Genomic DNA, 15312 nt, shown 5'->3' on the forward strand with positions numbered 1-15312 from the left:
CCTCTCTTGGGCTGGTTGTGCCTGCTGCTTATGGATTTTCACATTCTTGGCCTCTCTTAACTGCCTGGGGTCTCCACTGCAACACAAACTTCATCTTCATAGCTTCATTTATTGCCTTTGAAGGAGCTTCTTCTGGGGACTTCAGCCCTGTCATCTCTTGCCTGACTTCTTCAAGTTTTCTTTGAAATCTTGGAATCTTCCATGTTGTAGAAACTTTTGAATTTTGCATGCATAGAAAACAAGCATCATGTGGATAATGCAAACCAACTTCTGCTGCCAACTAATGCTATGGTCAAAGGCTATTCCTTCTTGACCTACCCAGTAAGATATGTTCAGAGTGGAATAGAAGAAGAATATAGAAGAGTTTCTTTCAGTATTTGAACTTAAAAAAAATTTGTCCAAGTATCAAGTTCTCCATCATGATAAGGGATAAGGATGTTACTCCATGAGGGAGCCCTTGCTTAGTGTGTGTGTGAGCCTTAGGTTTGACCCCCAGCAAGACCAAAATAAACAAAAAACAGAAACATACTTTTAGTAATGTAGTAATAGTTTTCCTTGCTGACCAAGGTTATGGAGCCAGGTACACATGAAATTATAGCTACTCAATAGGCTGAGGCTTATAGGGTCACTGTTCAATCGAAGTGGGTCTCCATCTTCAAAATAACTAGCAAAAAACAGGAGGCTGGGCTAAAGTGGTTTAGGGCTAGCCGAGCAAGCAGGGAAAGTAATCATGAGGGTCTGAGTTCAAACCCCAGTATGGGGAAAACTTACTGTTATTTTATTTCCTTCTTAATACTTCAATTTTTTTCTGTATATTGAAAGGTTTTCAATGGGTCATTTAATACTTCTCTACCAACTTTTCTAATTTATACCCATGCAAGTTATTTTGGCACTCAAGTTTTAATGCATTTCAGGCTTCCATGTTATATATAGCACACACACACACACACACACACACACACACACACATATCACATGCAGGCAGCGAGACTGGGTTTAATTTTTCCTATCATGCCTTTTCTACATCTTATATAGCCTAGTTATATGGCCATCCTGAACTTCATCCTTCTAATGTAAAATAAAGGTGTTCATACCATTACAGTGTATTGTGGTGAAAAGTACAACAATAATTGTATACAAACAGGCTCTAAAAAAAGAACACGAGTTTGCTTCACCTCAGCATGTTTTGGGTTGAAAGTATACTTTGCTAATATATTTCCATATATCTTCATAGGCAAAGGGAATGTTTTGTACATGTAGTTAGCATGAAAGTATGCCCTGATGTAATAACAGGATATAAATTCCTTTTGCATACCAAATTAATTCTCTTGCCTCATAGGTTTATCTTTTGTCAGAAAACACTGTAATTTGTTACTTTGTTTTGAATAGCTGATATTGGCTTTGGTACACCTGACTGTAACCCCAGCAGTTGGGAGGCTGAGATAAGAGTATAATGAGTTTGAGGGCAGCCTGGACTATATATATTATAGTAAGATCCTCTTAGCTAAAATATCAATTAAAAAATACTTGATGTTGAAATATACTTAACTGCCGGAGCCAGCCGGCAGCAAAAGGGAATCCTGATTGAGGGGGTGAGGATTAAAGAAAAAGAAAGATAGACAAGAGAAAAAAGACCAAAGACAAAAGATGGGGTTTGGGAGGTCTGCAGCTAAAGATTGTAGCTCAAGACTGCAGTCATGTTTATTCTTAACTTCCAGCTTATATGCAGTTTGAAAACCAGGAAATAGCATAGGGTTAAAATTCCAGAACACAAAAAGGCTTGGAGTTAGCAATATCCGATGGTAGCTAAGACAGGATGAGGTTGGTTAACATAAGAATGGACTCTCGCAGACATAGTAAAGCATTTCCAGTTTTCCATAAGCCATGTCCTTGCACATCCTTGAAAACACAGAGGTCAGGAAGAATTTAACTGATGCTTGGCTCCCAACACTTAACATGCTGTGAACTCAGTTTAAATTCTTTCTATTTTTTTTTTTTGTCAGATATGAACTTGAACTGGAGGCATGGGCACTATCTCTGAGCTCTTTTAACTAGAGGCTAAGCAGTCTACCAATTCAATCTACAGCACTGCTTCCAGTTTTCTGTCTGTTAATTGGAGACAGGAGTATCACGAACTTTTCTGCCTGGGCTAGCTTTGAACCTTAATCCTCAGATCTCAGCCTCCAGAGTAGCTAGGATTACACATATCAGCCACGAGTGCTCAGTTTCAATTTAAGTTCTTAAAAAGAAAATGATACAGATACAGGAAAGGCATCTGATTTGCTTAAAATTTTTAACTTCTTTACAGAGTATTAGTTTGACATGAATTATCCCTAAGTTGTTTTCATAGGTATTTTAGTAGAAATGTAAATTTAAAAAGTGAATTCCTGTTAGCATTAATAAAATTAATTACCATAACTTCTGAATTCTGACTAGTTCTATGTTCTTTCCTTGATATCAAATATAATATTAGGTTTTAATCTACTAGTAACCAATAAGAATACATCAATATGGCTGAGTGCTGTACTTGGTTTGAGGCCAGCTGAGGCAAAAACAAAGTTCGCAAGACCCCCTGTCAACCAATTGCTAAGTGTAGGTATGTGTGATGGCATATGCCTGTCATCCAGCTAAGTTGGAGCCTGAGATTGGGGAGGATTGCAGTTGTACACCAACCTGAGCAGAAAAGTCCTTGAGACTCCCAACTCAGCAGAAGAAGCTGGGCATGGCAATGTATATCTATTATTCTGGTTATGATAAGAAGCATAAAATAGGCAAATTCTTGTCCTCATCTGGGTTTCTGGCAAAAAGTGAGACCCTATTGAAATAAAAAACTAATATTAACAAAAGGGCAAGGCAGGGGTATGACTCAAAGATAGTGTGCCTACCTAGTAAGTGTGATCCTTAATTCAAAGCTAGGACTACCAAAAAATAAAAACAACCCCCAAACAAAAACATCACTATGCCTAATTTATGACGCACCTTTTAAAAATGCAAGAATATTGATATTCCAGGCTGGGAATATGGCCTAGTGGCAAGAGTGCTTGCCTTGTATACATGAAGCCCTGGGTTCGATTCCCCAGCACCACATATATAGAAAACAGCCAGAAGTGGCGCTGTGGCTCAAGTGGCAGAGTGCTGGCCTTGAGTATAAAGAAGCCAGGGACACTGCTCAGCCCCTGAGTCCAAGGCCCAGGACTGGCAAAAAAAAAAAAAAAAAAAAGAATATTGATATCCCTTTGGCAAGATCAAGCTAAGAATGATAGCAAAACCCATAGGTTCAAATTGTAGCCTAAACTCTTATATTAAAAACTTGTAGAGAAAGTATACAATTTTGAATTAAAAGTTGACTTTACATTCTTTGATGTAACTTGAGCTTTAATAAGTATTGGTTAAATATTAAGTTTTGTTTCTAGAGCATTGGAGATGCTAATGGAAAGGAAAGATGGATGAAATACAGCATACGTGGAAAAATAAATATTGCCTCTTACCTTCATTTACACTTTATATCTCAAAATAGGTATGACTCATATGTGTAAATTATTTAACAGGAGAGAAGTATTTGTTGGAGTATTTTGTGAAAAAAAATCACTAGTTAATTCACATACAGATCAGACATATAGATTTCTTATATTTAATCTTTATTTTATTTTGTTAAGATAGTCTAAAATAATCTTTACTTTCATGATTCTTAACAATTGCCATTTTGATTATAGGAAAGAAGGAACAGATTTTCATGTGGACCACCAATCAAGGCCCTTGTATAGGTAGGTACTTATTCTGGGGGACAGTGGTAGGTAAGGCAGGATATCCTAGAAAACTAGAGTTTCAGCTTTATAATTCAAAACTTTATTACTGGCAATAATCTGTCAAAAGGACCAAAATAATGACTTGCACAGAAAACTTCTCTAGGAACTTTTTGTTTGTATGTAATATTAATAATAGACATCCAATAGTGCATCACTTCATGTCTCAAACTTGAAGCAGAAGCAAGATCTTTTTTTCCAGGCAGGTCTTGCCCTCTCTCTACTCTGGGTGAAAGAGAAATATGGGCTTTCTTTTAAAAGCACTCCATCTCTGATTAACACTGTATGAGGATTGTATCACTTATTTCAGAGCAAATACCCTTACTACTTGTGTTCATGTAGAAGTAGAAAATAAAATGAATTGTCACTTTTTAGTATGTGGGTGACTAAGTCAGTCTTGGATTTTTAATCAAGAGCCCCTAATTTAATATAATAATAACCCAGAGTAGCCCTTCTACCAATAAATGTCTATTTCCTTAGTGTTTGTTAATAACTCTTTTCTCTGTCACTAAATCAGTTCAATGCCTATTGATTGAGAGTTCTTTGTCATTCCTTGAGTCAAAAGCCTTAACTTCTTACTGGGAATGCTACAAAATACTCTTACCACAATGTATATTATAAAATCTTCCCTTGACTGCATCATAAACCATATGGAAATAAAAAGGACAATCTTCCTGTTCTTCAGAATAATGTGAACCCTCATTGTGTAGTAAAGCCCATTAAATAGTTTTAATTTTTTCCAAAGCCACAGTGATTTTTTTTTCTTCTAGTCATTATCTATTTGGCATTTCTTCTGTAGTGATTTTGTAGTGGCCTGGATCACTGTAAGACAAATTTTTGAAAGATTTATACCGATCATATAAACTTTTCTATGCCCAATAGCTTTGTCTCTGTTGAAATACTCAAGTTTAAATACATCATGTTGCCAAGAGAAATGTCTAGGCAAAATTTCCAGAGGAAAAGAAGCAAATCAGTCTTTCATCTGTTTTGTAGTGAGCTGATCCAGTTTATTACAAGTGGGCCTGTGATTGCCATGGAAATTTTAAGAGATGATGCTATATCTGAGTGGAAAAGACTACTTGGACCTGCAAATTCTGTGGTGGCACGCAGTGATGCTCCTGGAAGCATTCGAGCCCTTTTTGGAACAGATGGCATAAGAAATGCAGCTCATGGCCCCGATTCTTTTGCTTCTGCTGCCAGAGTAAGGTGTTCTAAATATGTTTTACTTCTGTTTTCATTTCTTGTAATACTTTATGTCAAAAGAAAGCATTTCTATTACTACTTTGGGTGGGATTATATCACTGAGCTAGTACTAGGAATACCTTTGATATATTGTCTCTTGGTTCAGTGATACTTATTTCTGAGCTAATAGCCAGGTCATGGTCAAGAGTACTTTGCTTCAATTAAAACACTTATCTTCCTGTTTCTTGCTGTGAAAAACTTAAATTACTAAGACTCACAAATGTTTGAATTGTTGAAATCGTGTAAGAATACTAGTGTGAGTTTAGTAACTATTTTAAAAAGAAGGCATCATTTTATAGTCTTTCTTTGGTTCAGACAAAACCATGTCAGCTCAGTAGGAATCAAGAAGAAATACTGGGGTTGGAAAAAGCAGCAGGTGAGAGCAGCAATGCTAAAGGCATCATCTAGCAGCCCCAAAAGCTTCCTCTTGATCTTCAGTTTCTGTTACTTACTGTCTGATCTTTCTTTCCCTTTCTCATCCATATTTCACTATGACTAGACAATATTCATTATTGCCTGTTTCTCAGCTACCTTTGACTACTCATTGTGAGAGTCTGTACAACTTGGCACACCAAAACTGTTTTGGCCAACTTACCCCATGTGTGCTCAATTTTAAAATCCAAGGAAAATATTCATCTATTATTTTGCTTTATGTCTAGTTACATTTGACAACTTTGAAAGAGTTTCCTTTAGAAATAGTCTGCCTATGTTAAGTCTCTATCTCACTAGTCTTTGAACATTGAGCATGGAGTTCTTTTTTTTTTTTTCCCACCTGAGACTGGGACTTGAACTTACTATCTAGCACTTGCTTTCACTCATTGGCTGGTGTTCTACCACCTGAGCCATGCCTTCAACCTTCATGGAGTTCACTGGAGAATTAAATTATGTGCTAGGCACTGTTGGAGTCAGGGAATTTAGAGTTCCTTGCCCACTTGAGCACTGGAGCCCAGGGACTTGGCTCTAGAACTTCTATGAAAATTGAAAATTATCATGGACAAGTAAAAATTTTTAAAGGGACTTTTAACTGGGCACTATGTAGTAGTGATTTTATCATTATAATTAAAGATATTAACACAGGTTTCTCAAATGCTCTATTGAAGTTACCATAGGATCTTATTAGGGAGTAGGACAATTACATATTTTTTAATTTTTAACTTGATATGCTTAAAGCTTATCAAATTGTATTTAAACATGCTTCCTTTCATTAGAAAATTGAAGGAAACAAAAACTTAGTGTGAGGATAGGAATATGGCTTAGCGGGTGCTTGCCTTGCATGCCTGAAGCCCTGGGTTCGATTCCTCAGCACCACATGAGCAGAAAAAAAAAAGCCAATCGGAAATGGCACTGTGGCTCAAGTGTTAGAGCACTGGCTTTGAGCAAAAAGGAAGCCAGGGAGAGTGCTCAGGCCCTGAGTCCAAGCCCCAAGACAGGCAAAAACAAAACAAAACAAAACAAAACAAAACTTAGTGTGATACAGGAACCTTTGTATGGAGAGCAGTTTTATGCAAAACACTTTAGCCCCTCAAATTACAAAAGAACATAGGTCTTTTGTTTTCCTTGGGAATGTGTATATTGTGTGAAGAGTTGGAAGTAGTTGCCATAACAATGATCTTGCAAATGCTCTTAGCATGTGTTAATACATAGGACAGGACAAACCATAGAGAAAAAGCAAAAACAAAGGTATGATACTGAAACATAAAATTATTCAATTTAAGTAAAAGATGTAGGCTCTTAGTAAATATTGGCTCAGCATATGTACTTGGCATTTGGAAAATTGATATTTCTATTTTTATTATATAAGAAAATCATTTGAACAAAAATTAGAGTTAATATGAAAGAAAAAACTTATTGGCCAGATAATTGGCTAATTTGCTAAAGTGGAGGTGGATAATGTGGCATTAACTTTGAAAAGGTGGAGAAGAGAAACGGTTCAATTTTTTGAGTTACAATGACCTGAATTTAAATTGTGACTCTGTTCTTGCTAACTTTTATTACCTTATTATTCAAGCTCTCTGAGTGTTATTTTCTCATGTGTTCTATGGCTACATTTTTTTTTACTCAGCAAATGCAAAATTTCATTTATCCAAAGTACTTTTTGAGAAGTTGTTAATGAATAAAACAAAGTACATATATATCTTCTGATGGGAAGTATTAAACGATAAAGAAATAGACGTGGGGCATGCTGGGTGAGCAATGTTCTAATATAAATAAAGCAGAGAAGGGAGAGAGAAAAATTCAAGGATAGAGGAAAATGCTCTTCTAAGCACAAGATAGTCAGGAAATCTTTTCAATCTTTTGTTTGAGCAGAGATTGAAATTAAATGAGGGAAGAAATTACAAATGATTCTACAGCGAGAACATTCCAGAAAGAAAGAGAACAATTCATGCAAAGAGTCTGAAATAGGAACATGTTTTCAGTGTTCAGAGCAGTGGGAGTTAGGCTGTACTGGGGGCAAAATCAGAAGTGGTAGAAATGGCACAGTTGTGGACAGCAAGCTACACCTTATAATAGGACCTTGTAATATATGACTTGAAAATTAATTCCAAAATTCATTCAGTGCACCCAACTTTCTATTGGTTGAAATGGGATCTTACAGATATTTTGCCAAGGCTAGCCTGGAACTGCATTTGTCTTGATTTGTCTCTGAGTAGCTAGGGTTATAGACATGAGCCACTGTGTTTTGGACATTTTAAATATGATCTATCCATTAAATAGCATTTCCAAAGTGATGGATATAGGGCTGGGGATATAGCCTAGTGGCAAGAGTGCCTGCCTCGGATACACGAGGCCCTAGGTTCGATTCCCCAGCACCACATATACAGAAAACGGCCAGAAGCGGCGCTGTGGCTCAAGTGGTGGAGTGCTAGCCTTGAGCGGGAAGAAGCCAGGGACAGTGCTCAGGCCCGGAGTCCAAGGCCCAGGACTGGCCAAAAATAAAAAAAATAAATAAATAAATAAACAAAGTGATGGATATAGATCATAAGGAGGAGATTGGACTGGAGGCAAAACTGTGGGTGATAACATTTAAAGTCTTCAATCTTGAGGGAGACTGGTCTCTAGAGCTCAAGCACTTAATGATCAGATAGGAGAAGAAACAAGCAATGAATGAAGTAAGAAGAAAGCCAAGTGATTAATGCATTCCAGAATTAGGGCATTATATCCAATACTACTGAGTCAAATAAGGCAAATTCTAAGAATAAGGCATCACGCTTATGGGTAGTGGTAAGGCCTTTTGTGGAGCTATTTAGAATGAAAGCCTGATTGGTTGTGGGTTTAAGAAAGGCTTGAGGTGTGGGAGTAGAGCTAGGCTAAGGATATCTCTCTTGAGGAGTTTCATTTTTAAAGGAGGTAGAGAAATGAGACCTTCAGAAGGTGCATTTCTTTTTAGCTTGCAATTCTTGTCACGTAGTATCTATATCATTCTTTCACTGATTCCTTGCCAGGCCTCTTTAGGTATTTGAGTTTTATCTGTACCCACCCAAATGAGACTGTGTCATCAGTGCAACTGTTCCAGAAGTAGAAGGAGTAATTGATGATGTTATTGATCAAGAGGAGCAATAGGAACTGAGTGCTGATGACTGAGGCCTGTCACCCTAACTACTTAAGAAGCTGAGAATGGGAAGGTCATGGTTTAAGGCCAGACTGGGCAGAGAAGTTCAAGAGACTCCTCAACCCATAGCTGAGTGCAGTACATACATTTGTAGATCCAGGCTCCATGGGAGGCTAAGATTGGGAAGATCATGGTACCAGGCCAGCCCAGGCAACACAGTTGCAAGACTTCATCTCCATGGAGAGAAACTGGTTGCAGGTGTGTGTGCCTGTGATACTAGCAATGGTGGAAAGCCTAAAAGTAGGCAGATTGCAGCTCAGGGATACAATTGGACATGAATTAAAATCCTATCTTGTAGCCAAAGAGAAACAGGGCTGGAGGTATGGTTCAACATTTTCTTCTCAGACCAGCAAATTGAAGGTCTGGGTTCAATCTCTAATTAGTACCACAACAAATAAACAACAGCAACAAAAGATTAATAAAGTCAGCAATATGATAGGAACTTTGTGACTCAGAATAGAGCATTTTATTTTACTCTAAAATGTTATACCATTAGAATAGCTTAAGTACACTAGTATTTGAATAGTTCCAATAATCACACAGGAAAGCAGAAGGAAAACTGTTAATGAAGAGGAGAAGGGGAAGGAAGGAGAGAAAGGAAGGAAAGGAAGGATCATGGAGGCCTGGATGTAATCAAGCCATGTTATTTATATACATCTATGAAAATGTCACAGTAAAACTCATTGAGCAAATAATGAACATATGCTGCTAAAGAAAGTTAAAAAAAATAAAACTACTATTAGTATGGCATTAATATTTCTTATGATCTTCCAAATTTAAGTTCAATGTAAAAAAGAACATTTACTGTGAATAAGGGCTTTTTAGATGTTTTGAATACTACAAAACTATGCAAATGAGTTCTTTCTTTGAATTTATAAGTGGGTAGAGGGCAAGTACTTGAAACCGCCTAATTTTGCAGGAGAGGAGTGTGGCCTGAGCATCAAGAAAAGCTTTGTAGCGGAGGTAATATTTGAAGTTGCCCTCTATGTACTGGTAGGGTTTTTGGAGGTTAGGGCAGAGGTTTTTGTAGGGTAGTAAAAATTATAGGAGTAAAAGCCTAAGGACAAGAAATCATCTGAGTAATTAAAATAACTGATTAATGTGACTATCTTCATTGCTGTGTGTCATTTTAGCAATCTGTATGAAAACAACTAATGCAGATGTCTGAATCTGAATCAGCATCTGGCTTGAATCTGGCTATAAAATGTGGTTCATTTGATTCATAGAACTTTAATAACTTGGGTTTAATGAACTGTAGTTCTCAGCTTCCTGAACATGAATTTCTGTTTCTGTAAAAATTTCCTTGTTTTAACTTTATCTACTTTAGTGAGAATATTAAAATTACATCTATGTATTATGAACTGTGCTTTGGTGAAACCAATAACTTTATGTTGGTTACTTCCAATATTCAAAATTTGTTAAGACCACTTCAGTTATAATCTGGAACAGAATGAGCTGTCTTCTCAGTGCTTTGATTAATGCCTTTTTGCATAGTCCTCTTATTATAAGTTTCAAAACAGAGCTAACCAGTTACTCTTTGTAAAACTCCTATTTTGTGGAAGAATTCATGTTGTAAAAAGTAATTGTATTCTCCCCCATGCCCAAATGTCTATAACTTTAAGGTAAGAGATCATGTATACTGAAGTCACCTTTTTTATCCCTCTGACTTTAGGAAATGGAGTTATTTTTTCCTTCAAGTGGAGGATGCAGGCCAACAAACACTGCTAAGTTTACCAATTGTACCTGCTGTATTATTAAACCTCATGCTATCAATGAAGGTAAGTGAATTGACTTTTTTATACAATGTACTCAGTTTATTTGTTAATAGCATAATTTGTTAATGTCTTTTCCTGATATATTTTACATGATGAAATTAGTGTACTGTTTATTTTTCTTTGAAGTCATACAATAAAGCTGACTGATTTATAAGAAAAAATCTGTCTAAATCTGGTGAATTTTTCAATGCAGTGATCTTAATGGGATCCTGGATATTGCATATACACAATTTGTATATGCATACATACACATATATAGGCCTATATCTCCCTAGGTAAGAAAAATTTAAGATCCCATTTTTTTCACAGATTGTTACATACATATAATACATATTTGAATATGAAGATGCAAGTTTTAATATAAAATCCTTATTTTTAGCCAGGCATTATGGTTCATGCCAATAATCCCAGAACCATGTCTATAATCCTAGCACTTAAGGTGCTAAGGCAGGGGTATTTTGAGTTTAAGACTAGTTTAGAATTGATAATGTGAAATTCACAATTAAAAATATTTCAGAAATAACAACATCAGTGATAAACCATTTGTTTCTGTATTTTGGAGATCATTTCTCTTAGTGTCATCTTATGTGATCATATGTACATAGCCACGGAGCTATTGTGATCATCTGCTAGGACTATACTATACCTATACTAATTATTACCAATAAGGGAGACCATAGAGTTTATGTTTCTTTGTATCTGGCTAACTCAGTATGATTTTTTCTAAGTCTTTCCATTTTCTTACGAATGTGGCAATGACATTCTTTCTGAGAGAAGCATAGAATTCCATTGTGTATGTATACCACAATTTCTTGATCCCTTCATCTACTGAAGAGCATCTGGGTTGGTTCCATATTTGGGCTATGATAAATAATGCTGCTATGAACATGGCTGTGCTGGTAGCTTTAGCATGGACTCATCAGTGACATTATTTTTAACGTAGTATGAAATTATTTCTTTTTTTTTTCCTGTTCATCTTCCCTGTGATTTAGCCCCTGTTTGTCACTGTATTTGATTTTAGTACCCTGGGTACTTTATATATGTCTGTCTGAATTAGGGAAGGGAAGGAAGACATTCATTAAAATGGTGAGACAAAGGGTAAAATGTGAACCAATGAAACAGTAGCACTAAGACAATATGTTGTAAACTAACTGTACAATTTGGGGTAGGGTGGGAGGAGGGAAGTGGGAGAAATGAGGGAAGGAGTAACAAACTGGACAGATGTACTCACTACCTACTGTATGTAACTGTAACCCCTCTGTACATCACCTGGACAAAAAAACCCAAAACATTTCCAAACTAAAAGTATTTTGAAAAAAGCTTTTCTTTGGCATTTTGTTTTCTTCTGTGTGTGTGTGTGTGTGTGTGTGTGTGTGTGTGTGTGTGTGTGTGTGTGTTACTGGGGCCTGAACTTATTTTTTTTTGCTTTAAGCTGGCACTCTACACCTCCCCTTCTGGCTTTTTACTGGTTAATTATATGTAAGAGTCTCTTGGATTTGCTGTCAGAACTGACTCTGAATCTGGATCCTCATATCTCAGTCTCCTTGAATAGCTAGGACTAAGCCACCAGTGCCTGGCTTGATTTAATCTTTTATTATAAATTTGAATATTTTAATTTTCTTCAGGTAGTTTACCAAAGTGCCATACAACAGAGGAGTTTATGAATATAGTGCCTGTTGATCAATGTTATCCCTTTTAACATTCTCATCCACCCCTCCCACCCCACCCTTTCCATCCCACCCCTTCCCTTAGGTTATATATTGGATTTTTTGGGAACTTTACAAAGCAATTTACTACACAATGTATCTGTGACATCCCTTCAATATCTTCACCTCCCTTCCACCCATCTCTTCCCTTATTTTTCTCAATTCTATGGTAGATACAGTACATTCTAGCCTGCATTCTACTCCCTTCTCCTCCACCTCCATTCATTCTTCTACCCCTCTCCTGGCCCCCCACCCCACTCCCAACATACTTTGTAAGTATCCATTTTCTGGTACTCATTCTGTTTGGCTTTAAAGTAAATAATTATACTATTTGCATTCTTCACAGAGCTTATTATACCCCAGTTAATTCATTTGTATCTGTGTGGGTATTACCCAGTGGAGTTTACTTCTAGATTTACAGGCACATTGTAGCTCCAACAAATGAGGGGAAACACCATGTAACCTCCTGTGTTTCTCTGGGTCTGGGTTACTTCACTTAGTATTATTTTTACCAAGTCTTTTCAGTTCCTTACAAATGGTACAATATCATTCTTTCTGATGGATAAGTAGAATTCCATTGTGTATTTATGCCACATTTTCTTAATCCATTCATCCATTGAGGGCAAAAATAAATTAAAAAAAATAAAGTGCTGATAATGTTCTTTTTTTTTTTTGCCAGTCCTGGGCCTTGGACTCAGGGCCTGAGCACCATCCCTGGCTTCTTCCCACTCAAGGCTAGCACTCTGCCACCTGAGCCACAGTGCCCCTTCTGTCCGTTTTCCATATATTTGGTGCTGGGGAATCGAACCTAGAGCTTCATGTGTAGGAGGCAAGCACTCTTGGCACTAGGCCATATTCCCAGCCCCTCTATTTCTTGGTTAGGTAGGTGAGGTTACATTGATGTGTTCAATTTATAATAACTATTTGAGTTATGCTATATAAACTTTTCTTTGTGAATAAAAATTTTACTTAGATTACTTTAAAATCTGTGTATTTAGATATGTGTATGTGTGTATGATTTCTTCATCTAGAAATGTATGGCTATTCATTAACAGTGACTTCCTCAGGTGTAAGCACTAGACTTGGGAATAGTAGAAAACTTTTAATTTTTTGTGTATATATTTCATATTTCCTAAATGTTTGTAATGAGTGTTCATTATTTTGTACAGATAAAGTTCTACTCCAGGAGCTATTAAAAAGCAGCTATGCATGTAAAGATAAATGTGACTTATATTTAAGAAATCAAATCAAATAAAGAAGAATTAGAGTAAAAACTAGTTATGTATCTTTTTTTTTTTTTTTTTTTGCCAGTCCTGGGCCTTGGACTCAGGGCCTGAGCACCATCCCTGGCTTCTTCCCGCTCAAGGCTAGCACTCTGCCACCTGAGCCACAGCGCCCCTTCTGGCCGTTTTCCATATATGTGGTGCTGGGGAATCGAACCAAGAGCTTCATGTGTAGGAGGCAAGCACTCTTGCCACTAGGCCATATTCCCAGCCCTAGTTATGTATCTTAATAGTTATACAGATAACAATAACTGGAAATCTGGTAAAATGTATAACTGAAAGGTGATGTGAAAATAACAAGTTTTATTCAATTTTATATTTTTGCATGTTCAAACCATTTTGGATCAGAGATATTCTTTAAAAAATAACTGGATTCTCTCTCTTTCTCCCTTTTCTTGAGTCTCCTCTCAAACGTAGGGCTCCACACACACTAGACAAATATTCTACCACAAAGCTATGCCCCCTGCTGCACCTTTAAAATATTAGAATATATAAATTCATTAGAGCAAAGGAAAATTTGTAAAAGATAGCAGCATGAATTTGAGCATCATACATACATATATATATATCTTCTTTCTAAACCTGCATATCAGTGTACATTATGATCATTTTGAAACATATTATTAATTCTGATTAAACTGTGGTAATAATGAAATGTAGTTTGAAGTCTCATGCTGAATGCATTATTAATTCATTTTTCCCCATCTCAGTTCCTGGTTTGTGTTTGTCTTTTTCTAGCTCATATCTTGGTGTATTTACTTTTGCCTGTGGCCTAATCTAGCTCTGAAGGAAGAGATTTGCAAATGAGTTTTTGATCAGAGAGTGCAACTGAAATGGAATCTGTTGACAACTGACTTCCTCCCAAATTGCTAGAGTAGCCAGTTACCTAGCAAAGCAAAGTTAACTGTTTACTACAGTAAGACTGAACAAGAAGGAGGTCCTGGGTAAATGGAAAGTCAGGGTTCTTCCCTGGAGAGGTTTCTGGTGGGATTTCCAAGGCAGTGATCTGATTGATACCAAGGATGGTACAAAGTCCATGAAACCACAGTCCAGTTAGTGGAAATGGTGAGTCAGAATCTTAGTAAGTCTCCTAAACACACAGTTGTTTGATAAGTGAGTGGTTGGGTTTGGTAAGTGAGTAGCCTTTTGTTGGGATTAAAAGATTCAGAGAAAAAGTCTAGGGTACACAATGAAGTTATCTACTGGTTTGCATCCTTATCTTTCTGAACTAGAATTCCTGGTCTTGTGTAGGCAATTTTGGCTTTTAATCCTGAACTTACTGCATGGGGATTCAATGGTTTCACTTTTTACCTCAAAGAGAGCTGGAAAAAGCAAGTCAGCTTTGGGAATCACTGTCTCTTTATAGATGCAGACTGGAATTTATATTGTCATTTGGGGCTGAGAGTTTAAAAGAAAGAAGGAACAAAACAGATGAATGTCTCCATGCTTTCTTTTTCTCTTTTTAATTTAAAAATTATTCAATATGTTTGTATGTCCTCGGTATTATGTACATCAAATTTAAGACCATCTATAAAATGAATTATTTCTACTCAAAATTGAGGTATTTAGGCTCCAATTCTGACTCTGCACCTTTCTAGCCATGGGATATTGGATAAATTATTTCATCTGTTTATCTACTTGTAGCCTGTATGTTTCCATATTTGTGCATCACTTTGACAATAAACAAATAAATACATTTTTTAAAGTTGCTTAAGGTAATATCTAGCATTTAGTTAAGTGCTCTATAATATAAGCATTAGCCTGTATTGCTATTGCTTTACTTTCCTACTACAATTACTCTGCCATTAATATCATTAGCTTTCAAGTTTTAGGTAAAATTGATAATCTACTTATAAAACATAATCTAGAATATTGACTGTCATTGTTTACAGA

General features: G+C 36.5%; 1 protein-coding gene across 3 annotated transcripts in view; it reads left to right on the forward strand.

The window, feature by feature from the left end:
* Nme7 (NME/NM23 family member 7) overlaps nt 1-15312 on the forward strand; it is a 151340-nt gene that overhangs the window by 46333 nt on the left and 89695 nt on the right. For all 3 annotated transcript variants that reach the window (XM_048358126.1, XM_048358127.1, XM_048358129.1), the window contains exons 5-7: nt 3714-3764; nt 4797-5004; nt 10328-10433. In XM_048358126.1, the coding sequence (XP_048214083.1) occupies nt 3714-3764; nt 4797-5004; nt 10328-10433 (365 nt within the window). The remainder of the gene's footprint in view (nt 1-3713; nt 3765-4796; nt 5005-10327; nt 10434-15312) is intronic.

This window comes from Perognathus longimembris, chromosome 11 (genome assembly GCF_023159225.1).
Source record: "Perognathus longimembris pacificus isolate PPM17 chromosome 11, ASM2315922v1, whole genome shotgun sequence".
Lineage (NCBI taxonomy): Eukaryota > Metazoa > Chordata > Mammalia > Rodentia > Heteromyidae > Perognathus > Perognathus longimembris.